Source organism: Tiliqua scincoides, chromosome 2 (assembly GCF_035046505.1).
Source record: "Tiliqua scincoides isolate rTilSci1 chromosome 2, rTilSci1.hap2, whole genome shotgun sequence".
In the NCBI taxonomy this organism is placed as follows: domain Eukaryota; kingdom Metazoa; phylum Chordata; class Lepidosauria; order Squamata; family Scincidae; genus Tiliqua; species Tiliqua scincoides.
The window spans coordinates 231,957,278-231,983,014 of NC_089822.1; the positions used below are offsets into that span (position 1 = coordinate 231,957,278).

Sequence of the window (25,737 nt, forward strand, 5' to 3'; positions counted from 1 at the left end):
ATTCTGTTTCTATGTGCTTTTAAACTCTGGTTTTAAGATTTTAGATAAATAGGTGTATGGCTTATGTGCTGATCAACCTAATAAGCTTGAACTTGAAAAGTAAATAAATAAATAATAGGAAAAAATTGCGTAGAAATGCATACACAAAGGCCTTAATTGATATAAAAAATTAATAATAAAGTAGGAAACTGTGAGCTGGAAACTGGTTAAAAAAAAGGCTCCCCCCAAATTTATATTGCAATCCTATAATGTTTACTCAGGACTAAGTCCCACTAGGTTCAAAAGGGCACATTCCAGGTAAATGTGCATAGGATTGCTGCCTTAGAGCCTTTGGAGAGGAGCAGGTCAACATGCTTAATAAATAAAATAACATAATGGAGCAGAATGAAATTACATTAAATCATTGTTATATACAAAATCCAATGGTATAAGTTCATTTGGTTACTGTAAGTAGTGGCTGGTATGAGGATAAATGGTGGATTATGGAAAGTTATTACCAGTACCTGAGGCTAGAAAAGCTGACCATAAATATTCCTATAGAAGTGAATTGTAACATGGCAATTAACATCACCATAAATCAAACTATGTATGTCAATTTAAAGCAAACAATTTCCCTAGTGGGAACAAAGTTATAGATGAGGGTCTTCCAAAGAAGGTTGAACTTCCCGGTGTTAGTAGGAAGTTGGCATTTGTTAGCAAGTTAGCAGGTGTTAACATTTGCTTCTCAAAAAAGATGGAACTGAGGTCATTGGCTACTGCTCGACTTCTACAGGGCCATCAAAAAAAGAGTGGTGAAATAGCAAGTGGAAACTTAGGAAAATTTGCATAAAGGTTTCTTCCAGTTGATATATTCTACATTCATCCCTCTTTCTGAATCCCTTCCCACTACCATGGTAAGGGAAGAATCACATGGTGTGTTTCTTGTTAGCAGGATGAGATCAAGAACGCATTTGTACGACTGCCAAGTATCTTTGTCTGATTTTTAGTAGGTGCAAACATCTCCATGATTTATATAATATATTAGCTATGATCATTGAGAAGCTGTGTAGGGGGAACTGTGTGTGTCTTGGGCAGCTCTATGTGAATTGGAAGATGTGTGATTTTTAAAGTCTATTTTATTGGCTGTTTCTTTTCTGCTTGTTTTTATTTGTTGTCTGTGATGCCAATAAAGGTTTCTGATCTGATCTATTAAAAAAAAAGAAGAATCACAGCTCATGCTAGTGAAGGATTTGTATGCTGGCAATTTACAGTTAAATTGTGTACAGTCTGAACAGTTAAGAATTTTTTTTTGGTGAACATTTCATGGCAGCAGCTCAGTCAATGGATCAATGGAACAGTCAATGGAGCAGGAAGGCTCATTTGAAAAAAGAAAAAAATCTGAAGTCAGGTTAGTAAATAGTATTATTCTTTTAAAATAATTTCTTTTAATAAGCATTTCCTTTTTAATAGGCTATACAAGGCTTGACGGGAGTTCAGAATATCCAAGGGCTTACAACAGACAATGTTACCTTCCTGGATCAAACCAAAGTCCCTCTAGTCCAGACTTGTATCACCAACAGTGACACATGCCTGTGGAAAGTCCACAAGCGAGGAATGATGGTGATTATCAACCTCTGTCATTCAGTCTCACCCTCTGGTAATCAAAGATATACAACTTCTGAACAAGGACATTCAATTCAGCTATCAAGACTAATTGTTAGATCTGTCATTAATTAATTTGGTACAATGCTTCTTAAAATCCATCAAAGCAAATGGCTGTAACTGCACCTTGTGGGACTAAATCCATACAGTGATTATATGTCCTATTTAGAGGACCAACAAATGCATGCCACATTCTTTTTAATATATAATGCTTTTTAATATATAATGCTAATATATATATATATATTTTAATATATAATGCTTCAGGGAGTCCTGATACAAAGACAACAGTTTGATATCTCATTTATACTGATTGATTTCATGCTTCTTGTTTTCCCAAGTTTGACAGGGAGTTTTATGGGGTAAGTTTCCTTGTAAGGAGAGAGTACTGAAGACTTCTGGTTTTTTGTTAATATCTCTTTATTGACCAATATACAGGATGGAGCACAGGCAGGTGATGTTGATCCTAAAGCAGTATCTGTTCTCAGAAACAACATTCTAATAATCACCTAGGTCTTTTCTGCAAGCCAAATCAAGAAAGCAGAAAATGTTCTCTATTGGTATCTTTCTCCCAAATCGAAACTACACAAGGTTATTCTTTCAGTTTGCACTAATACGTTTGAACAGAAATATTGTCACATGGAAAAAGGCTCAAATATATCTAAAGATGCAGAAGGGTCACAAACCAAAATGGGTTAAGTATGGATGTTCATGAACTAAAGTATGAACTTTGGTTCAAACAAAATGGATGTTCACGAACACTAGTATGAACTAAATCTACCAAAAAAGAAATGTAAGTCACTCAGACTGCTCTACTTATACTATACATCGTTACTACCAAGGGCAGATTGCACCGGGCAAAGCAACCTCTCTGTGCCACAAATGGCAACTATTAATGCCATTGTTTATATCAGGGCTGCCCAAACCCCAGCTCTGGGGCCACTTGCAGCCCTTGAGGACTCCCAATGTGGCCCTCAGGGAGCCCCCAGTCTCCAATGAGCCTCTGGCCCTCTGGAGACTTGCTTCAGCCCACACTGGCCCAACGCAACTGCTTTCAGTGTGACGGCAGGTTTGACCTGTCACGTGAGCTGTGGGATGAGGGCTTCCTCCACTGCTTGCTGTTTCATGTTCGTGATGCAGTAGCAGCAGCAAAGGAAAGGCCAGCCTTGCTTTGTGCAAGGCCTTTTATAGGCCTTTAGCTATTGCAAGACCTTCATTCATTCATTTTTGAAAATAGTGGCCCAACACTGCCAATGTCCCCGTGCAATGTGTACCCACAGGGTATGTTACATATGGTGATACAGCACATGCTCTGATCATGCTTACTTTCAATGTTAGTAAGTATAAAGTCATGCATATTGGGGCAACTAATCAAAACTTTAGATATAGGCTAATGGGTTCTGAGTTGTCTGTGACAGATCAGGAGAAAGATCTTGGGATGGTGGTGGACAGGTCAATGAAAGTGTTGACCCAATGTGCAGTGGCAGTAAAGAAGGCCAATTCTATGCTGGGGATCATTAGAAAAGGTATTGAGAACAAAACGGCTAATGTTATAATGCCGTTGTACAAATTGATGGTAAGGCCACACCTGGAGTATTGTGTCCAGTTCTGGTCGCCGCATCTCAAAAAGGATATAGTGGAAATGGAAAAGGTGCAAAAGAGAGCGACTAAGATGATTGCTGGGCTGGGGCACCTTCCTTATGAGGAAAGGCTACGGCATTTGGGCCTCTTCAGCCTAGAAAAGAGACGCCTGAGGGGGGACATGACTGACACATACAAAATTATGCATGGGACGGATAAAGTGGATAGAGAGATGCTCTTTCACTCTCACATAATACCAGAACCAGGGGACATCCACTAAAATTGAGTGTTGGGAGAGTTAGGACAGACAAAAGAAAATATTTCTTTACTCAGCGTGTGGTTGGTCTGTGGAACTCCTTACCACAGGATGTGGTGATGGCATCTGACCTGGATGCCTTTAAAAGGGGATTGAACAAGTTTCTGGAGGAAAAATCCATGACGGGTTACAAGCCATGATGTGTATGCGCAACCTCCTGATTTTAGAAATGGGTTATGTCAAAATGCCAGATGCAAGGGAGGGCACCAGGATGAGGTCTCTTGTTATCTGGTGTGCTGCCTGGGGCATTTGGTGGGCCGCTGTGAGATACAGGAAGCTGGACTAGATGGGCCTATGGCCTAATCCAGTGGGGCGGCTCTTATGTTCTTATGTTCATACAGGGGGACAGTGAGATTCAAAAGGCCTGTGCAAGGTTCAGTGCCACTTTAGAGCATGCCTAATTTTCTGCGCTGTGAAGGGATTCCTTGGCAGACATGTCAATGTGGAATGGATTTGCTGAGGGTGGAAATGATAAAACCAACTAGTTTACATCATCTACTCCTTCTGTCAGACAATGCAGCTTCATTCAAACATATGCCAAAGTGCACTCTGTGAAAAGCCCTCCTATCAAATGCAAATACGCCAATATAAGAAGAAATATTTATGATTTTAAAAAAATGTATGTATACAATCACTATGATGTTAACATTTCAGGGGCTTTTCTGTGGGGTTCATTGGAGACACCAGAACTACTTATGCTAAGAGATTTTTCAGGAGTTGTTAAGTAAAAGGAGCCCACCAATTACACTCAGTTCTGCGCTGATATAGATGACCCCATGTCTGTTTTCTGCCACGCACTGATACATGCCGGTGTCCGACAGGTTCACGTTGGTTATGGTCAGCGCTCCATGCTCTATCTGAATTCTTCCCTGCAAAACAGCAAATGCATAATGTAAACAAAGAGAGAAACCCCAGGTTCAAAATGTATACACCTTTTCAATTTAACTGCTATTGTAACATGATGGGGGAACACAACAGAAGCTGAAGAAGGCCAATTTATGAATGATGCAATGTATTCATCAAGTATATTTATATCATATTAAATGCTAAATGGAAAAACCAATACCATGGTTGGTAAACGCTATTTAAATAGCAGTGCTTTCTTTCTGCACTCTGTCTCTCTCTTTAATTTTTATTGACTGAACATCTGAACCATTTCGATTAATAACCCCCTTCAAGGAGATGAACAGGGATCTAAAATGACTTCTGTAGTGCACTTAGACAGCCAGGCAAGTCCTTTAGAACATTTGAAACAGCTGAACAATTAGCTTTCAGTCCCTTGAAGGTTAATAGGAACAGTAATCACATTCAATGGTGCAAAGCAATTGTGTGCTGTTCACTACCACCAGATTAAAAAAAAACCCTGAAGATGTAAATGATAATGATTTAACTATAGTTACTTTAGTCTAATGTGATTTAAGTTCAAAACCATCTGCTAGTGACCAGCATGAAGCAAGTGAATTTAGCATGTGGAACAAAAGACCCCACATTCATTTCTTAGCCTAAGGATATGGAACTTATGTTATCAGTTTTAATAAGTACAGTGGTGTGTTTCCGTACTCAATAGGAGTCTGGCTATATTTTAGCAATCAACCGTATGACTAATTAAATAAATAAATAAATAAATAAATAAATAAATAAATTGTTTTCTTGGCTGCTAGCTTGCAACATAAAGCTATTTGAAGTGCAGCCTTTATTAACCGTGATCAGATCTAGGCAACCACATTCTCCCACGTCAAAATATAAGGGAAAAATGTTGCCTAACCTGGTAATGGCATGTGAGTAATTTGCTTAGTTTATCTAAGTTATTGAGACAACCAAAGGGTTGAAAGTATCCCCTCTGGTGACATGTGGAACAGAAGGGGTGCTGGTGAGATATTCCCTGCCCATCCACTGATCTTTAATCTTCAGGCAGTTCATTCTGCCACTGTTAATAGCAGGTCAGCTTCCTCATTGACAGTGCCATAGAGATCTGAAAAACTGAAAGAGGGTTACTGCTACAGGCCAGAATCCTTGCTTGTGTCCCATACAGTAAAATTTAAATTAGAAACTACAAAACGGAAGAGAAAAAATGGTTTATAGCACAAAAAACTATTTCCACTGTTTAACTGAAGTATATTACAAGTCGGACTTTTTTTGCTGCAGAGCTGCAGGGGGTGAAAAATATGCAACCATTTTATGTATCCTTCTTTTCTCAGTGAAGGTCCTTTGGAAACAAGTCCCAGAGCTTCTAAGTTCCACTTGATTCAGAGGAATGCTTGTCAAAGGCAGAAAATGGCACTTAAATGCCCAACTTTCATTGAACAGTGGTTTGGAATTAGGTGCCTGAGGGTAATTTTTTTCCTTTGAAAAGTCTGGCTTGAAGTGTCATTGTTTTAACTACAAGGAAAGCTCAAGGTGATTTTATGGCAATCGCTCAGCAGGGAAGAAGTCTGTAATGGAACTGATGGAGTTTTAAGACAACTTGGTTGTATGAATTCCTTTTTCAAAAGCAACAAACCTATACAGGCACAAAAAAGGTCACCACATCTGAACAATCCTTTGAAGTTGTTCCCCAAACTCAGAGCATCAAGGACAGGAAGCTTAAACATTGTTTATACCTGAGGAAGAAGTAGTTCACCATCCTTTAGCCACCTGTAAGAAGGTTTTGGTCTCCCATTCGCTTTGCACTCCCAATAGATGCTCTCCTCTATAGCCACATGAGCGTCACTTATTTTCTGAATCCAGTTGGGAGGTGCTGCAAAATGACGATAGATTTTTTAAACACCAGTTTATTTTCTTTGTGCCACTATCTTTCAAATATCTTTTCTGCCGCACGAACATTTTTTAGAAAATCAAAATAGCAGACCCTGCCCCCACATGGGACAAACACTAAAGAAGAAGAAGAAAACATTTTTTAGAAATGAATGTATCAGATCACAGTGTATTGATGAAGCATTAGGAAGAGACTCAGATATAGTTTCAAAAATCTACGAGTTTCAAAAATCTATACTTTTACAGAAGAGAAAGGGAGACGGGGAGAGTGCAAACAGAAGTTCAACTTGAAAGTTGTTCCACTAAAATCACTTGTTTAATTATGAACTTAACCAAGCATATTTAGATCACCAACTGAGTTAATAGTAAGTTCTTTTTGCTAGGAGATTCTGGTCCAGAAGTTGTCCAAGGGGGCTAGGGAGCCCTAAAACTAAATTACAAGCACCCACACCTTGCTACAATTCCCAAAACCCTGTGGAAAAGCTATGATAACTATGAAATCTAACCCTAACTGCTGAACCTACTTGACAGGCTTTAATCAATGTGAATAAAATTCCATAAGAATTCAAATGTCAGCCTGTAGAAAGACCAACACAAAGAGTATAGTGCTCCATTGGTGACAAATTAGTTTATTTACTGTTAATATCTGAAGTGCTAAAGATAGCATGCACAGCCAAACTGGCTTTATAATCACTCTCAGACTAAAACAATAAAAACAAATAAAAAACATCACCACCTCCTGTACTCTCAATCAGACACTTTGGAATCAAGAAAATATTCATAGAAAAAAAGGGGATACAAATATAGAAAAGCCAGTCAGAAGGCTATGTTACCAGGAATGCTCTGGAACATGCTTATTAATTATGTGCATGTTCCTTAAGGGGCTTAAGGGGCTTAAGGAACCTGTGATTGCTGGCCAAGGTGTCCCCATCTCCCAACCTGGTACCAGAGAAAAAAGAAGTCAGAACTTTAAATGCATACAGTACATGGTTTAGAGGGAATTATTTACAATAATAGCAAGGGGGGAAGGAAGCAATTAAAGCAACACAGGAACACTAACTGAAATTGATTAGGAAACTGGTGCTGCTCTGCATCTGAGGAAGAGTGGAGATAGAACTCTGGGCTTCCACCCTAACTGGTTAAAAATGATGGAGGAGAGGGGAAAGATGGAGAGTTGAGAGAGTAATGCGGTGCAATCAGTGGGTTACCCACAAAAGGAAAAATAGGATACACAAGGGTGAAACACTTGTTTTTAATCTGGTAACTTGAGCTTTCAGTAAAACTGGCTGCAGGTTCTATGTGACAGAGGGGTGGTGAACTCCACAAATAATGCTAAGTTCCCAAGGAGGCTTGGCCAGAAGCCTAGTGTAGATCCCAGAAGGGGCACCCAAACTCAGTCCAAGTCAGTACGCAGAAGAGATGAAATGAGAGAGATTGGGTTGAGGGCACAGTGGGTGTACAGAGATCCTACTGCAAGGGTCTGACTGCCAGGTCTGAGGCCAGAATCACTGAGTGGCTCTGGAAAGTTTTAGCAATTTCTCCTCTAAGGTAATTTCTCCTCCTTAATTCCACTGGCTCAGTTCTATTTAGGAGTCCCTTAAGCCATTTCTGCCCAACACTGCATATACACAATGGGGATCAAATATGTACACTTGTGGGCCGGGCATAAATGGGTTTTTAATGCAAGTCCAAAGTTAGTAGCAGCTCAGAAGGAATCCAAAAGGGACATACACTTTGGCTGGGACAGCCAGGGGTAATATAGCACTAGGGGTAATATAGCACTAGAGGCTTGGAATTGAAAATTCTGATAATTCAGGAAAGGAAAAGGTGGGAAAGCAAAGGTGTTCTGTTGGGGTAGAGCAGGGGTGTCCAAAGTTTTTGGCAGGAGGGCCACATCATCTCTCTGACACTGTGTCGGGGGCCGGGGGGGGCCCCCGAATTAATTTACATTTAAAATTTGAATAAATTTGCATAAGTTTACATAAATGAATATATTAAAGATGAACTTATATGAATGAATGAAGGTCTTGCAATAGCTCAAGGCCTATAAAAGGTCTTGCACAAAGCAAGGCTGGCCTGTCCTTTGCTGCCGCTACTGCATCACAGATGTGAAACAGCAAGCAGTGGAGGGAGCCCTCATCCCACAGCTCACACGAGAGGTCAAACCTGCCGTCACACTGAAAGCAGTTGTGCCGGGCCAGTGTGGGCTGCAGCAAGTCTCTGGATTGGGAGTCCTCAAGGGCTGCAAGTGGCCCCAGGGCCGGGGTTTGGGCACCCCTGGGGTAGAGCCAAGAATAGCGAGGCACAGCCATTTCTGCACCAACAAAAATAATGTTTCTACCTATGTTGACAAAGTAATAAATCAAGGCACAGGAAAGGGAATCAAAATTGAAGGCCTAAGGATGCTAGATAGCAAAGAAAGCAGAGAAGACACCTGAGGGGAAGGGACTGCAAGCAGGTTCTTTTAGTTTCCTGGCTGTCCTTATTGAATTAGCTAAGGTAGCAACCTGCCTGATTACATCTGGACAGAAAGGCTTTTTGGTTTCGTTTTTGTTCTTTCTCCTATTCCTGTACTCCCCTGTGTCTCACGCCGTAATCTTAATGAAGAGCAGGAAAGAGAGAGAAAAGCTGACTTTGAGCCCAATCCTACCCTTCCCCTCTGCCAAGGCATCCGCGCCAAAAAGGCACATCCAGTGCAGGGGGGAGAACTATTTGGGAAACTCTGGAGGGGAAGGGGGAATTCCTCTTACCTCTCTGTAAGCCTCCTGCTGGGGTTTCCTTGCGCCTGCTCTCCAGCTGGCACAAGTCCAAGGGGAAGAAAGGAGGTTTTTAAAGAGAGGGTATAGGATCCAGCATGTGCCACTACAGCTGGATCCATCCCCTCCTGCTGTCTTCCAGCCCTCAGTTGCTCCCTTCTCCCTGCCCAGTTCAGTCCCCACCCTGCCTTTCCTGGCCCAGCAAGCGCGGCAGGGACCAATGACAGTGTTCCTGTACCTTGCAGCAGCACACACAAAATGGCTTCCAATGGATCGCTGCATGCACGGTCGACAACCATTTTGCAACGGTGGAAGTGTCTTCTGTGTAATAATACTGTGTATTATTATTCTGCTGTCGTAATGACCTCCACCCAGCAGCCCAGTCCTCGATAGGGTTGGGCTGTGCAGGTGGTAACGCAACCACAAAAATACCAAGAGAAAATGCAGGACATCACAGTCTTTAACACAATGTAAGTTTTTAGCACTTTCCCTGAGTAATGCTTCAACTTCAAAATAGAAATGTAAGTAATCAAACATATTGTAATCCTCTGAGACTTGTGGTCCCTAAAAATGTTTCCCCAAATATGACTTGAATTCAATCAAAAGTAAAAACACTTTTAAGTTCCATTAATTACACTGAGAAGGATCAAACTTCAGGATTCATTCTCACTCAAATCAATAAGATTTAAGGGACTGAAGGCCCAATCCTATCCAATTTTCCAGTGCTGGTGCAGATGTGCCAGTGGGGTGTGAGCTGCATCCTGCGGTGGAGGGGCAGTCACTGGGGCCTCCTCAAGGTATGGGAATATATGTTCCCTTACCACAGAGTTGCATTGTGGCTACTCCGGAGCTGGAAAGTTGGATAGGATTGGGCCCTAAAGAAGGCGTGCAAAAGACAGTGACTAAAATGATTCCTGGCCTGGGGCACCTTCCTTATGAGGAAAGGCTATAGCATTTGAGCCTCTTCATCCCAGAAAAGAGACGCCTGAGGGGGGACATGATTGAGACATACAAAATTATGCACAGGAAGGATAGAGTGGATCGAGAGATGCTCTTTTCCCTCTCACACAACACCAGAACCAGGGGACATCCCCTAAAATTGAGTGTTGGGAGGACAGACAAAAGAAAATATTTCTTTACTCAGCGTGTGGTTGGTCTGTGGAACTCCTTCCCACAGGATGTGGTGATGGCATCTGGTCTAGATGCCTTTAAAAGGGGAATTTCTGGAGGAAAAATCCATCATGCATTAGAAGCCATGATGTGTATGTGCAACCTCCTGATTCTAGAAACGGGCTATGTCAGAATGCCAGATGCAAGGGAGGGCACCAGGATGCAGATCTCTTGTTGTCTTGTGTGCTCCTTGGGGCATTTGGTGGGCTGCTGTAAGATACAGGAAGCTGGATTAGATGGACCCACGGCCTGATCCAGCGGGACTCTTCTTAAGTTCTTAGGGTGTCCCAAAAGAGTTTTTGCAACTTCCCACAAGATATGTTTGAGGTTTCCAAATACTGGCATGTTTTCAAGAAAGGAGCATTAAGTCCCAGAGAATGGTCACACTGATGCAACGAAATTGGTGTGAGCTGACCAGTTCCTTTGGATGAGAAATTAATGGAAGTTCCAAAAATGTGCATGTGTGCATGTGCTTAAAGTACCCAATAACTGTTCAGAGTTTTAAAAACATGTGTGTTTGTTATTGCCAGCAGAGGTCTCTATGAACCAGGGCATTTTACAATACTTGGGCTCTCTATAATCAGATAAAACAATTTCAGATTTCTTCAACAAAGGACAACTACTTTAAAAATCCCCTGGGGGCTTAGATGAAATCAGAGGAAGGTTTGCAAGGGTAGAATTAAGTGGGAAAAGCTTGATAAACAAGAAGTGTCAGGCTGAATACCAACATGCTGCTGCTACTTTTAAATCCCCTCCTGCTATCAGTGTTTCCTACTGATAAACCCCGGAAAGATTCAAAAAAAGCCAAGGTACGTTTGCATAGCTGTGTTTGGGGGAATTAATCATAAGAAGAATAAATGTTAACTGCAGGAGTGGACATCTCATTCTATATGGTCTGTGCTAATTCTTCCCAGGTCTCTCCACTTAAAGAAACAAAAATAAAGCAACAAAGAAAAGCCTAAAGGTTTTTGTTCAAAATCATAAACAAGCCATGGAAACATAAAACTTTAAAACAAAATACAAATGATTGTGTTGTTTCATAATGAAGACCATTCAACTTGAACTTAGTATTGTATAGGGCTTTTACCTCCTCACCTCTTTACTATTTTGAAGAAAGCAGATCTTGAAAACACAATGCAGGAAAACAAGTTCTGTTGAGTCAAAGTTTGGCCTGAAGATGCTTGTTAATCTGCAAATTGCTAAGGCTTTCTCCATCAACTGAACAATAGTGGCTGCACTTCTCCACAAAGGCATGGTTTACAAGCAAATGTTCTTGGATGTGAAAAGAACACTTAGGAAAAAATACACAGTGCCATCTACAACAGAATTTCTCACATATGCCTTTCATTCATGTGCTTCAATTTGATCAATATCTAAATGGTGGGGGAGCACCAAAACTATCCTAACATGCAAGGGGAACATAGGACAAGTTAGTGCTGTCCAGTATGTTCCTATCTGACTTACAACCTGATTCTAGAATGGGAAGGGTTGATGCACGGTCACTGGTGAAGTGTCTGCTGCATCCTGTGCACTGTTCCTGACCAAGCTGGCTGGGAGAGGAAAGGAATGAAAAACTGTATCTACCTTCCCAGTTGCCGTATGGTCCCCCATTGCTATATGGTCCCCTCTGTAGCTGGGATAACTCTGAGGAACTTGCTGGGGGGGGGGTATCTGGGCTGGGAAGGGGGTTGGGGAAATGACAGATGTTGGTGCCACTGTGATCTAACTCCATACCACCTGATTCTAGCCCCTCTGCTGGCAGTTATACACTGGTGGCCAGTTTACCATGTGCTGCTAGTGACGTGTGTTTTTCTGGCCCTTGTACCAGCGGCAGTGCTGCATAAAACAAGGATCTATTTTAATCAGTAGCATAGTTAGAGGGGGTGCAAAACACTAAGTTTTGCATGGCACCTCGCTGTGGCTTGCAAGCGGCCCTTTCCCCCCCACTTTGAACCCATTCCGGTGCCTCCTCTGTTTTGCCCTAGAGGCCCAGAATGGCTCCAAAGGGGGCTATTTGCATTCCGCAGTGAGGCACCGTGTAAAAAGCTTTGCACTCCCCTAGCTATGCTACTGACTTTAATGGTGGTCCTCACAGCACACTGGCATACGACAAGGTTAAGATTAGGCAGCTTGTCCCACATAATTAAAGAAGTGTGTGTTCACAGGGTTAATACTGGTTCCTCTACTACTCACTTTCCACCCCGCTTAGATAAGAGGATACAGGACTTTTATTTTTCCATTGGTGTCTGGAAGCTAGTCCTTGACTATTACAGTCAATTCTCAGTAACTATGCAGTCAGTTCCTGTGGACTTCCCCCCCCCCCCCCACCATACAGCTTCAGTGAGACGAGAGCTGGTGGTGCTGTGCACCAAGCACAGTACCCAGAAACAGTTGGTGGTGACATGATAACATCTGACAACTGCTTCCAGGAGGCCCATTTCAGGCAAATGGGATAGAGGAGTGGGCAGAAGTGCCGCACAGACATCCCGCTTGCCCCACCACTCTCCAACATGCAGAGATCCCAGCTGCGGTAGCTGGCAATCCAGCATGGAGCTCCTCCAAGTGTGGGGCCCAATTTCATGAAATCAGACAAATTTGCTTAAGATTAGCTCTGACAACCTGAGCAGATTCACTTCCTTTTCCAACTACCAGGATTGGTTATGGTTTTGCTACGAAACTGATCCCTTCACTCCCAAACAGGCTATGAGACCCAGCTGACCTCAGGGTTTCATATTGTTGAGCAGCTGCTGAGGGCACTCAGAAAGGCCTAGTGTGACCCCAGAGACCATCTCTTTGGCCACAGCAATTGTGTGGTGATGGCAGAGTGACTCAGTCCCCATCTAGGTAGGAGGGGGCCTAGGAAAGGAATTTTGCCAAGTGTTCCATGAAACATGGACTCAGCACTACTCTGAGTCACAGAGAGTGAGGGGCAATTAATTCTTCCTGGTCATCTTCACTTTTTGGTTTAACTTAGCCTGCTGTGCGCTGGGATAGCCAACATTTATATCTGGCTGCCAGTCTCAGCACAGGAGTGTGACATAATGAGAAGGCAGGTGTCTGTGCTGCCTCTAATTCAATGGGTTCCCAGATTCTCAATTCAGAGAAGTAGAAAACTTTGTGACTAATTATACAGACTTGGAAAATCTACCCATTACCTGGGAAACCTGCTGTTGCAGGAGCTCAGCTTGCCTGTATTGAGAGTTGATATTATTCAGATACTACAAGGGATATATTCTATTGGCAAATCTCCAGTGAAACTAACAAAGGAAAATCGAAAAGGAGGCTTTGGACTCCAGGGACGTAGTCCAGGAGAAGGTGGTGTGTCCAAAGAATGCAAACACTTCAGTGGGAACGCATCTACCACCCAACACAAGAACATTGAATAAATCCAACAGTAACTTCTGATTGCTACACACTGCGTTAATTTATATGCATATGTGTGCATTTGTAAGAAGTGTCTTTCATAATACACTCTGTGTAGTTACAGACTCTCAGTGTTCACAGATTCACACCAAAGTATTGAGGAATGAGCTGCTCTGACTTTTGTGAAACTATGACCAGAGATGTAATCAGTTCTTTCTTTCCTTTTGGAATAGATATATTTCAAATCACAGCACTTCAAAAGACTACTTTGCTCTGATGCTCTTTTGCAAGATCAGGAGCAGCTCTTTTAGAATTAGCTTAGATAGTTCCCATAAGCCTCAGAAAGGGCCCTATTGTATTTCCAAACGAGATACAAACCTTTGCTTTACTACAAGCGATCACCAAGGTCAAATTCTACATTCAGGCAGACTAAAAATATAGAGCAGTTTAGTGTAACTCCTTCAGAAATGTATCATAAATGAAAGCAGAAAGCTTTATATATGTGTGTGTGTGTACACACAGACACACACACGGTCCCAGATATGAGTTAACCAGAATCCTGACCTGCTAAGTGTGCTGCTTCCTGAAGCACTGGTTAAGCAACACCCCCTGCATTTCTCTGACCAGAATCCTCTGCAGTGGGACTCTGCCCTCCTCTACAAAGGCCCTCTAAGACAAAGACATTCTGCTTCCTTCCTAACAAGGGCCTTGGGAAGAAGGAAAAAGGCTGAGCGGTGCCACAGAGGAAGACTTATCAAGTAAGCAAGGGAGTAGAGAGAGCCTTGTTGGGGTTGTAACTTTTGTGAAAACTTTTTTAACTGTTACAGGGTCCAATCTTATCATGCAACCTCTGATCCAGCACTCTGCTGACTCAGGGTCAAATCCTACCCAATTTTCCAGCACTGGTACAGTCATGCCAACAGGCATGCGTTGCATCCTGTAGTGGGGGGGGGGGCAGTCACAGAGGCCTTCTCCAGGTAAGGGAATGTTTGTTCATTTTCATGTGGGTTGCACTGTGGCTACACTGGCATTGGAAAGTTGGATAGAATTGGACCCTCAGACTTCTGTAAAACAGTCAGTGCCAATCGCAAAAGGTGCTCCACCAGTGTTTTACTTAGTGCACTGCTAGCAGGAAGGTCTGCACCTTCATACCCCCAAAAATGTGTCGCCTGCCACTGAACATCAAAGGTAAGTCAGTTGGAGAACTGGGAGAAGGCAGCAGGAGGATGGAAGAGGGAAGGGAAGAGGTAAAAATGGGGTGGGGGAGGTCAGATCAGCTCCCAGGAGGGGGTGGAAACAGTGCTGACTGCACTGCTGATATCCTAACCCTCTTCTTGGACCTGATCTTGCAGCACAGGTCAACATGGACTTGCGAGAGCTATTTTGCTGTCACAGGTCAGAATAGTCCCCTTAACACTGTCCCCACCCTGACCATAGGATGCAGCAGTTGCTATTTTGGCACAGCCAACTACACAGCATCAACCATGGGGGGTAGTGGATAGGATTGTGCTGACGTTTGGGTAGCCATTTGGATAACCAGCAAACTCCATTCCTTATGCATGCTAGATAAAACATTTTCTATATTTAAGAGGTAAAAAAAATGGTTTGCATTTGGGTCTCAGGCAGACCCAGAAGTAAGTGTAATTCCTCCTATGCTCCAAGTATAACAAAATAAAACAAAACTTAACTACCCTTACAGAATCAATACCGCCCTCTCAAATCACCAAAGCAACTTTGCACCTACTCCAGTTATACAACTTGCTCTTCTTTCACACCTGCCACTGGGATGGAAAATCTCACTGTTGCTGCCAGTTCTTTCTGGGTTGATTAAGCTATTGTATGACTGAAGGACTGCCCCTGCAGAGAGAAGGTTTCCAACCCTTCTCCCTTCCATGATGGAGACCTGATCTAAATGCTATTAGACACAAAAGGGAAAACTTATGGGTGCTAAAATTGTACCTGCAAGTTTTCTAATCCATAGGATGATTTAAATCAGAGCAGCAGTACAGGGTAAAGGTTGGATCCCTCCGCTCCCTGCTCTGTAGACCTGATTCAAATTGTCTCCAAACCATGCCTGCTTTTACCAAGAAACTTACCCTGGGAGTTCCAATCAGAGAGCTCCAGAATAAAGGGTAGTTGGGCCTGAGTTGTCTACAGTGGCTACACTGTTCACTCCCAAGTTAATCTGTTTAACTACCCTGAATATGAAGCACTTTGAACTACGGATGCTTATAGCAAAGTGTGTGCGTGTTTTTTCTAAAAGGTAAAAAATAAAATGAGCAAGTGCAAAAAGAAATAAATAAATCTCTTTTTAACAACTTTACCAAATGCGGAATAATATGGTTGACAAAATGAGGATTGTCTGTTTTATCTGCAGCAAGCAGGCAAATTTGAATTTCATCTTCTTTTTTCTTTCTTCACTGTTCACAGAGGCAGATAACCAATTTTAAAAGACTAACACTGTTAGAGCCAGATTTTAATCTCCAGGGCATGCATTATGATAGAACCCAGCTTTCATGGAGAAAGCTTGCAAGTCAGTGACAAGTTTGATTTTCCATATCAAATACTTTGGAGTGTTCCTTTCTTTGGATGCGAACTTTTGACCCACCAGAAACTACTTGAAAAAGCAATGCCAGCATTGTAGTTTTTCATTTCAACCAAGGTATAATATTTCCAACTATTTTTATAAAAAGATTAAAGATGCTACTGTTCAGTTTTTACTACTCAAATAAGGTATATATGACAAGCTGCTTTTGCCATGACAGCTTTAGAATGGCTGTTTTTATGAAACTCAGGGACCGGCTTCATGGTTTATGTTTTGAAAACAAATGGGCATTTCAGATTTAAAAGGCAGCCAAAGTAAAGTTATTTATCAGACAGGGAACTCTAAATTATGCATTTATCATCTTGAAAATTATGGTAGTGGGATGGCACCACCAGGCAAGGTTAACTTTTTGAAACAGAGGATATAGGAATATATCCTCAGCTCTTGTGTCTACTGCTGCTGGAATGTTGTATTTTGCAAGGTTATATTTGGTCCGCCTCTTATTCCTTTTAAATGGAAGGGTGGGATGCTGTGGTGTTGTGGCCTTGTGGCTTTCTAGTACTGCTGATGCCCAACACTGTGGGGAGGTTCAAAAAGGCCTCCTGATGGGCATTGGCCAGTGGCTATTACCTTACCAGACTGGCCTCTGATTCCACTCCTGCTGTTGTATCGTTATGTGCAGTGTAATCTTCTCTCTGCGCAGCGAGGAGAAAAATAACTCTTTAAAGGATCAGTGCTTTAAAGAAACCATTTTTTCCCCACCTGCACTAGGAAACTGTCAAAATTATTTGCAAAATGAACATAGGAAGAGTTCTGCTGGATCAGGCCAATCTAGCCCAGAGTACTGTTCTGAACATCTCTCAACCAGGCCCCATGCAGTTTTGGGTCAGCTTCCTGGAAGCCAGCAATGACAGTGAGCCCAATCCTGAGCTCGGCGCGTCAGCTCACCGCCAGCACGCACTGTTGCAAACGTGCCATAAGGCATGTTTGCGGGCCGTAGTGTCGGTGTTCCACTGGTGCTAGCCCAGTGCTGGCCAGCGCTGGGCTAGGGCAGGAGCTCCCCCACTCGGTGGTCATTTGGACCTCCGAGCAACAGAGACATAGGTGGAGGCATGGCGGGAGGCAAAGAAGAGGCGTTCTGGGGAGGGGGAGGCAGAGGGAGGGCAGGGAGGAAGTGTTCCAGGGGGAGGGAGCAGGGTAGAAGGGAGGTGGGACTGGTGGAGCTTTGCTCCACCGGATCCAGAGCCTCTGTTTCAGACTGGCCGCCTGACATGGAGGCTCTTGATTCTACAGCTGACCTTCAGATGCCACATAATTGAGTAGCCCCATTGTGGAGCTACTCAATTTACATGGGGAAAGGGGACAAAGTCCCCTTCTCCTGAGGAGCCACTGGTGGCCGCCTGGAGTGCACTGGATGTGGTGGCAGCCCTTTTCGGTGCTGCTGCAACCTCATGCACTGGGCAGCTCAGGATTGGGCTGTGTGACATCAGTGCCAGTGCTCCAGAGCCACAGTAAATCTCCATGCATCCGCAGCAAAAGTTAGAAGGAATCCTGATCCAGAATCCTATTTTCCACAGTAGTCAAACAGGACACTATGACACAAAAGGGCATAACTGTCCCCCACTGTTCCTCTCTTGCACTGGGTATTTAAAGAATATTTCTTCTCAACCTGGAGGCAGATTGAGCCATCATGATGACTAGGAGCCATTGACAAACTTGCCCTCCATAAACATGTCTAAATCCCCATTAAAGCCACCACCTAAGCTAGTTGCTAGAGCTGCTTTGGTTCAGCCCCAATCTGCAGGCAGATATGTAGTTAAGAACCACCAGGAGATTTACATCAGGACTGCTCCTTAGTTGAGGGTTAGATTTCTCTTTTCTTAATTCAATATAGTGAACACTGAAACAAAATAGGTCCAGATTAGGGAAGAAGAGTAATAAAAATTAGGAAGAATTGAGAAACTTTACTAATGGCCCAAACAAATGACTCTAACTTGAAAATGCAAGTCCAAACAACTGAAATTAATCAGAAGAGCTTGTGATTTGCTGCAAGATGCAGGAGAAAGACATATAAATTGCTTTAAAGCTGCTTTTTTATGTTAGCATACATTTTCATTTCTCTTTCACTTCAGATCTTCAATCAATATGCCTGTCTCAAAGGTTTTGATTTTATACAAAATTACACTTGCTGAGCAGTCCTATTTGCAAGACAAAATGCAACAAGAAAAATCAACGTTGATGTTGTAACAAAGCATTTACCACATTTTGGCATCAACTATAATGAAAAACAGATGAGTAAATAATCTGGGTACCATAAAATGTCAGCTGGCCTCTGGCCATGTTCCTCCCTCTCACATTTTCAGCCACACATTCATACAGGCCAGAATCTTCCTGTTGAAAGTTTGGGATTTCAAGGATGCTGCTTGATTTGTGCCTCCGAGCTTTTTTGGGGATTTGCTTTCCATCTGGTCTTCTCCAGCTGATTGCAGGTACTGGGCTGTTTATCAGTAACAAAAAAAGGGGGGGGGGGAAGCTGATGGTAAAGGTTACATTCTTTTAACAGGCTCATACACTTCAATTAATTTACAACATGTAATATAGTTTAAAAGAACCGGTAAATAAGTAAATAAGTTTTTCTTATATACTCAGGTCCCAAGCCGCCTAGGGCTTTAAAGACAGGCTCTTGCTTTTGAATTCTGCTCAGAAACAAAACAAGTCTTCAGCATCATCCCCATGTACAACATATTGCAGCAATCTAATCTGGAGCACAGATAACTGTGGTCAGGTCGTCTTTGTTCAGAAACTGCATCAGCTGTGAAACAGTCCCTGCCATTTGTGACTCCAGTGACAAAGCTGGATCTATGAGGATTCTGTCCTGACCGTGCTATTTTGGTACAGTTGAATGAGTGAAAGGCAAAAACTTACTTTCCTAGAGCAAAGCACTCCAGTCTCACAGTTGTTCCTTTTGCAGATGGAACCATTTCAGGAAACTGCACTTCTATTTTTGGCTCATATTCACCCATCACTCCTGTGAACATATAATAGATGCTAAATTGTCTTGAATTTTGCATTGCGTATCCTCAAATATCTCTAAGTCAACCCGGGGCCATTTTAGATATCATTATGTTTCCAATTAATCTGCTCATTTCAAATGGGACTCCTTTCCAACAGTTACACACCATGAGCTCTGTCCCCCATTTACTGCCAGGGGAAAATTTGCTTTGCAGCTCTTAGCTGCAAAGATCACATGAGATGAGATGACATCTCATTATGGCTCCTTGCTTTTTCATTGTACATTCTTTTTGTGAAGAGGAAACTGCTAATAAAGTACAATCAATGCTTTTTGGGAAAAAGTAATGCAGAGCAAACAACTATTGAAAAACTGTTGATAAAGCACTGTGGGCTAATCAGAGCTCCTATTGACTTTAACACAGTTTGGTTTCTTTTAACTTGTATAGCCTTAGTTAATCATGCATCATACAAAGACAAAAATTTTTTTAAAATAGGTGCATATTAAAAACAAACACACATACCCCACCATCACATTTATGACAAATCACATTTCTTACAAATAGAGCACTTCCAGATTTGGTTCATAAGATTTATTGGAAAACAGTGACACTTAAGACCTATCCTAACTAAATCTCCTGCTGCCAATGCAGTTCATCTACAAGCAAATGCTGCATCTTGTGGGGGGGGGGGCAGTCAGGGAGGTCTCTTTGAGGTAAGGGAACTTTTGTTTCCTTACACCGGGGCAAGCCTCTATTGCCCCAATAGGTCTCCTTGGATCTGTGCCAGCTATTTTGTTAGCTCATGTTCATAGAGAATGAGAGAGAGGGAAGGGAACAGAGAGTGGGGTTAGGGGACACTGGTGCTGCCGAGAACCGCCCCTCCCTGCCCAGTTGTGCCTCCTGCCTGCCTCCTTCCTACCCAGAAAAAACCCCCCCATTCTTCCCCATCCCTGCTCTGTTATGCCCACTCCCAGCTACTATCTGTCCCAGGCACTGTCTTACCTTTGCTGCCTACATCTTTTAAAAAGAAACTGTGGAATGATGCAGAATCAGAGGCATCTATAGATCTTTAATTTTTCCTGCCCTTATATTCCTGTGTAGGAGGATGTTTTTATAGCTGAAAATTTCAAAGAGTCAATGTGTTTTAATGCTTGTATACATTCTACCTTTACTGTCTGAGTCACTTCAATACAATAACAGGTTGCATCTTCTTTTCATGTTGCTTGTTTCGCAAAGACACTCCTTTCATATTATATAAAGTGCAGCTGCCACACAGTCAGTCATCCAAACAAAATATGCTAAAGATACTTGCATGCTAAACAGTCAGAGAACACAAGTCACTGTCAGTATGCCATTCCTTTCAACAGCCTTCCCAAAGGGAGCAGATGTGTCTCCAAGCTTTTCAAGCATTCATATCACATAAAGGGCCAAAAAAGTGAAGCAAACCAAACTTTCAGACAGAGTCTTTCCTTGCCCTACTAGGAGATGCGATCATATGTGGGCCCTTTTTGATGCATGGAAGGGAACCTGACTGGAACTGCTGTGCTGGGAGTTTAACCTTCAAACCCCCCCCCCCCCCATAATTTTCCCACTGGAAGTTGCTCTTCTGCAAACTGTCAATTATTCCACTGAGATTGCATTACTTTCTCCCCCCCCCCCCAATAGGGACGTTACTTACTTTAGGGACATGATTTTAACTAAGAAAGTGGCACAGAGAGAAATATTGAAATCACACTCAGCCAGTACTGCAACCTGATCCCAATTTAGGCTCCCATGGCTGCTATCGCAGCCCAATCCTGAGCTCCCGTGGCACACGGCTGCACTGAAAACAGCTGCCACCGCATCCTGCGCACCAATGGCAGCCGTGGGTGGCACCTCTGGATAAGGGGACTTTTGTCCCCTTCTCCTGAGTAAGGGAAGTAGCCCCACAATGGGGCTACTTGATTCACCACCAACCAAAAGGTCGGCAGTGAAGTAAGAGCATTTGTGTCAGGCACCAAGCCCCACATGAAGGTTCTGGATCCGGTGGAGCGGAGCTCCACAGGACCTGCTTCCCTCCCTCCCTGCTCCCTTCCCCCGGCACACCTCCCGCCCAACCTCTCCCCGCCTCCTGCCTCCTCCCTGCCCTCTCCCTGCCTCCCCCCTGCCCCCACTTTCCTCTCTGCGGCTCGGAAGTGCGTGCCGGCGGTAAGACAGGGCGTCGAGCCCAGGATTGGGCTTTCATTCTCATATACTATATATAGGAATAAACCGAAGAGGCAACCAAGATGCCAGAAAGCATGATACTCAGAAATCAGGTGGGGAAAATGGTTCTGTAGCTTCATGTATCGAATTGTTTTGTTTCATACACAAAGAAATCCCATTATTATTTTGGTGTATATTTTGCATCTTTCCTTGTTACAAATAGAAGAAACTATAACTTTGCCCTAACGTCATTGTGGGAAACATGATATGAGATGGACCCCGACAAGGGTTGGTTAGTTTTTAAAGTGGAAAAGCTATCATTTGGAACACATTTATGGCAACCTGTGCATGAGCGCATTACCTCTATGTGAGGAACCAATAAACTGGATGCTCATGCTTACCTTGTCCACATGATGAGTATATCGCCCTCTCTTTCCCAGATTTTCCTACTGTGCAGTTTTATAAACACTACAATTTCTTTATTGTTGGTATTAATTTTTGTATGTATATGTACACATACACATTCTCTCTGTATATATACATATATAATGTGTGTGTGTGTGTATACATGACACACGTATACATAAATACACATACAGTCGTGTATCGCTTAGTGATAGGGATGCAGACCACCACGCTTGTTGCCAAGCGAGGCTAATCGTCATGTGAAGCCTCTGAAGGCAAGGGGAGCCATGCTCTCCTCACCTCCAAAGGCTTTTCTGAGCCTTGCAGAGCCAGCATGCATCCATGCATTGCCCCTAAGAGGCTGAAAATGCCCGTTTTGGGCAGAAACATGAGGCTTCTGGTTTCCTGGAAAATTGGAAATCACGTGTTTCCACCCAAAATGGCCAGTCTGAGCCTTGTAGAGGCAGTGCGCAGATGCGTGTTGCCTCTGCGAGGCTCAGAAAAGCCTCCGGAGGCGAGGGGAGCACAGCTCCCCTCGGCTTCAGAGGCTGGAGGGCATGAACAGGGACCAGCGGCGCCTTGTATGTACACATTGGTGTGGGTGGATGTGTGCATTACACGCATAAGTATAAAACAATCAAAACTCTTATAAAATATATTGATTTTAAAAAGTAGGAAGTTCAAGGGAACAGTAAAAAAATACTGCAGTTAGGATGTTAAGAAAATGGAATTATGTATGCAAAGTCCTTGTGATGGAAACAAAATCTTAGGAAAGATTGGATGTTGGATGGTGTGCAAAAAAAATAAGAAATAAGCTCAGGAATTTTTTGGGCTATAAACATGTTGCCTTAAAGGCCTTCCAAGAGGTGAGCCCAGAACAAGACCTCTGATCAGAACCCCAAGTTACAGCTCAGCTGTTTCTTTCTGAGTGTGGATGAAAAGCTGACAGTTTTCCTATCTCCACACCCAGAGTGAACATACAGAGGAAATCAAATGCAACCAGCAAGTTGTTCTCTGCAATGGAAGGTAATGGAAGTACTTCAGCTGCAGGGAACAGATTACTAGTTGTAAGGTATTTTTAAAGCTGAGACTCTCCAGAGTCATTATTACACTTTTTTCTGGCATACAGATCACTACCAGCACTTATGCTTTAAGTGAAGATTGACTGAAAGCACACTGAGGAGAGTCTGTTGGAGAAGTCCTAATGAGAGGATAATTTCTACTGTGGAAAGACAAAAGCAAAGTCTACTTTTTAACATTTTATATCATCCAGGTTGCTTTTTATTCTCTACTTGTCAGAATGATATAAATGCCATGTATGTGGAGGAGCCACAAACTGGTGTAATACTGATCCACTGAACTATCTAAACAAAGCCTACTTTTACCACTGCTTAACTGTTCTTGCTTTTGATGTCTTTTTCTTGCCTGAGGAGAAAATGCTACCTTTCATCAAAACTGATGACCAACAGGTTAAGAAAGGTGATTTTCTTGTGCCATAGAATAGAAAGGAACTGCCCAATTTAAGTCAATGAGAGGCAGGAATATTGCATTCAGAAAGCACTAAAGTAACATCTGAAGTTTTACCATTTAGGAACTTTGAGAAGCAGGTTAAGATGCAGAATTAAAGGGAAAATAAAATATCACAGGTATGACAGGACATGTTGTTTTGACAGGCTCAGGCTGTCAGCAGGGGATGAAACTGCTCTGCAGAAAAGCTGTACTCCTACAGAATTTCAAGAGTGTGTCCTATGGAGCCGGGACTGTAACTGGCTGCAAAACCTGCATTTTTGAGATACCGGCATTTTTTTCAAAAATGTAACCCCTGTGTAAAACAAGCAGCGCCTGTATCATGGAATCAAATTGTAACCAGGAAGATGATCTGAGGCTATTGGCATGGGGCTTTATAGAACTGGCGGTAACCTGGGTTCCTGCTTCAAGATTTCCAGCTCAGCATTGGCACTGCCTAACTGTGACCTCCAGGACACAAAGATCTCAACATTTCTACAATTTATCCTTCAGAGGTTACAGTTCACAACCAGTGGTGTCACTAGGGTTCGCATCACTCGGTGCAGGAGGCCAGCGTGTCACCCCCCCCATGCAGTGGGTGGGGCAACACCCCAGGTGGTTGGTGTGGTGATGTACCATCACTCTGCCTCCACTGGTTTTTTGGCTGTACCTATTGATAGAACAAAGATAGAACACATTCTGCACGAAAATATGCATTGATTGATATATAACATGATGATATTATTCCTCCAAATTGTGATTTTAGTGATTTTGGTCACTAGTGGTGTCATGCCCCGCCCCCCCAGGGTGTCAACTTACTAACACCTTATTGCGGCAGTTCTCAAACTTTTAGCACTGGGACCCACTTTTTAGAATGACAATCTGTCCAAGACCCATCAGAAGTGATGTCATGGTGGAAGTGACATCATCAGGCAAATTAAAATAAATGTATAAATAATTAAAGTAAAACAAATAATTAAATAAGCAGAAGCCAGGCCTGGTCCACCAAGTGAATTTCCTCTGTAGCCTGCCTGCAATAACACTCCCCCCCCCCACCAAATCAGTAAGGTTTTCAGCCCTACCAGTGCCCAGTTCAATTTAAGAACTTCTGTTTAAACCAGATCACTGTCAGGATCCAGCTGGCTTTGCAAGTCTCAAAAAGGTTCACCTTGTCAGCTGAAGCCTCTGTTTTGATCCTTTTTAGTGGGGGGGGGGCTGCCTTCTGGAGCACTTGTTTAGCTGCAGGTGCATAGGATCAGGACCATTCTGGTAGCCTTGCACTCTCCTTCACCTGATCTTCCACACCAGGCAAGGCATGTTTGCTTATTCACGGCCGTGAGGCTTAGTTTCGCTTTCCATAAGGTTCAATACATTTGTCTGCTTGGAGGGAGGGACTTCCTTCTCAGGTGTTTTTGGGGGCTGCATTCATTGGACACCATTCTGGTGTCGTTGGATTCCTTCATAACTTTTGGCCATAACTTTTTATAGAAAGGGGATATTTCACTCTGGTCTTTTGCACTGCATTCTGCTGGAAATTCCGAATCCAACGGGCAGGGGCGAGTTGGAGGTGGGGTGGCCGTTTATGTTAAGGAAGGGATAGAATCCAGCAAAGTAGAGATTGAAGGTGGGTCCGACTCCACCGTAGAATCTCTGTGGGTTAAATTACCAGGCTTGTGCAGCGATGTAATACTGGGAGCGTGCTATCATCCTCCAGACCAGAAATCGGGACCTTGAAATGAGGAAACAGATCAGGGAGGTGACAAGGAGGGACAGGGTTGTAATCATGGGGGACTTCAATTATCCTCATATTGACTGGGTCAATTTGTGTTCTGGTCACGGTAAGGAAACCGGATTTCTTGACGTGCTAAATGACTGTGGCTTAGATCAGCTAGTCACGGAGCCCACCAGAGGACAGGTGACTCTGGATTTAATATTGTGCAGTACGCAGGACCTGGTTAGAGATGTAAATGTTACTGAGACACTGAGGAACAGTGATCATGCTGCGATCCGTTTTGACGTGCACGTTGGGGGAAGAATACCAGGCAAATCTCTAACAAAAACCCTTAACTTCCGACAGGCGGACTTCCCTCAAATGAGGAGGCTGGTTAGAAGGAGGTTGAAAGGGAGGGTAAAAAGAGTCCAATCTCTCCAGAGTGCATGGAGGCTGCTTAAAACAACAGTAATAGAGGCCCAGCAGAGGTGTATACCGCAAAGAAAGAAGGGTTCCACTAAATCCAGGAGGGTGCCCGCATGGCTAACCAGCCAAGTTAGAGAGGCTGTGAAGGGCAAGGAAGCTTCCTTCTGTAAATGGAAGTCTTGCCCTAATGAGGAGAATAAAAAGGAACATAAACTGTGGCAAAAGAAATGTAAGAAGGTGATACTGGAGGCCAAGCGAGACTATGAGGAACGCATGGCCAGCAACATTAAGGGGAATAATAAAAGCTTCTTCAAATATGTTAGAAGCAGGAAACCCGCCAGAGAAGCGGTTGGCCCTCTGGATGGTGA

The 25,737-nt window shown here is 43.1% G+C and overlaps 1 protein-coding gene across 2 annotated transcripts in view; it reads right to left on the bottom strand.

The window, feature by feature from the left end:
- Positions 1–25,737, bottom strand: part of LOC136639237 (contactin-4-like) — a 230,189-nt gene that overhangs the window by 114,532 nt on the left and 89,920 nt on the right. Inside the window, exons 5-8 of one of the 2 annotated variants that reach the window (XM_066613253.1) lie at positions 19,052–19,154; positions 18,439–18,623; positions 6,139–6,275; positions 4,278–4,407 (exon numbers count right to left, since the gene is read on the bottom strand). In XM_066613253.1, the coding sequence (XP_066469350.1) occupies positions 4,278–4,407; positions 6,139–6,275; positions 18,439–18,623; positions 19,052–19,154 (555 nt within the window). Of the gene's footprint in view, positions 1–4,277; positions 4,408–6,138; positions 6,276–18,438; positions 18,624–19,051; positions 19,155–25,737 lie in introns of those variants that run through there. The other variant, XM_066613254.1, reaches the window with a different exon arrangement.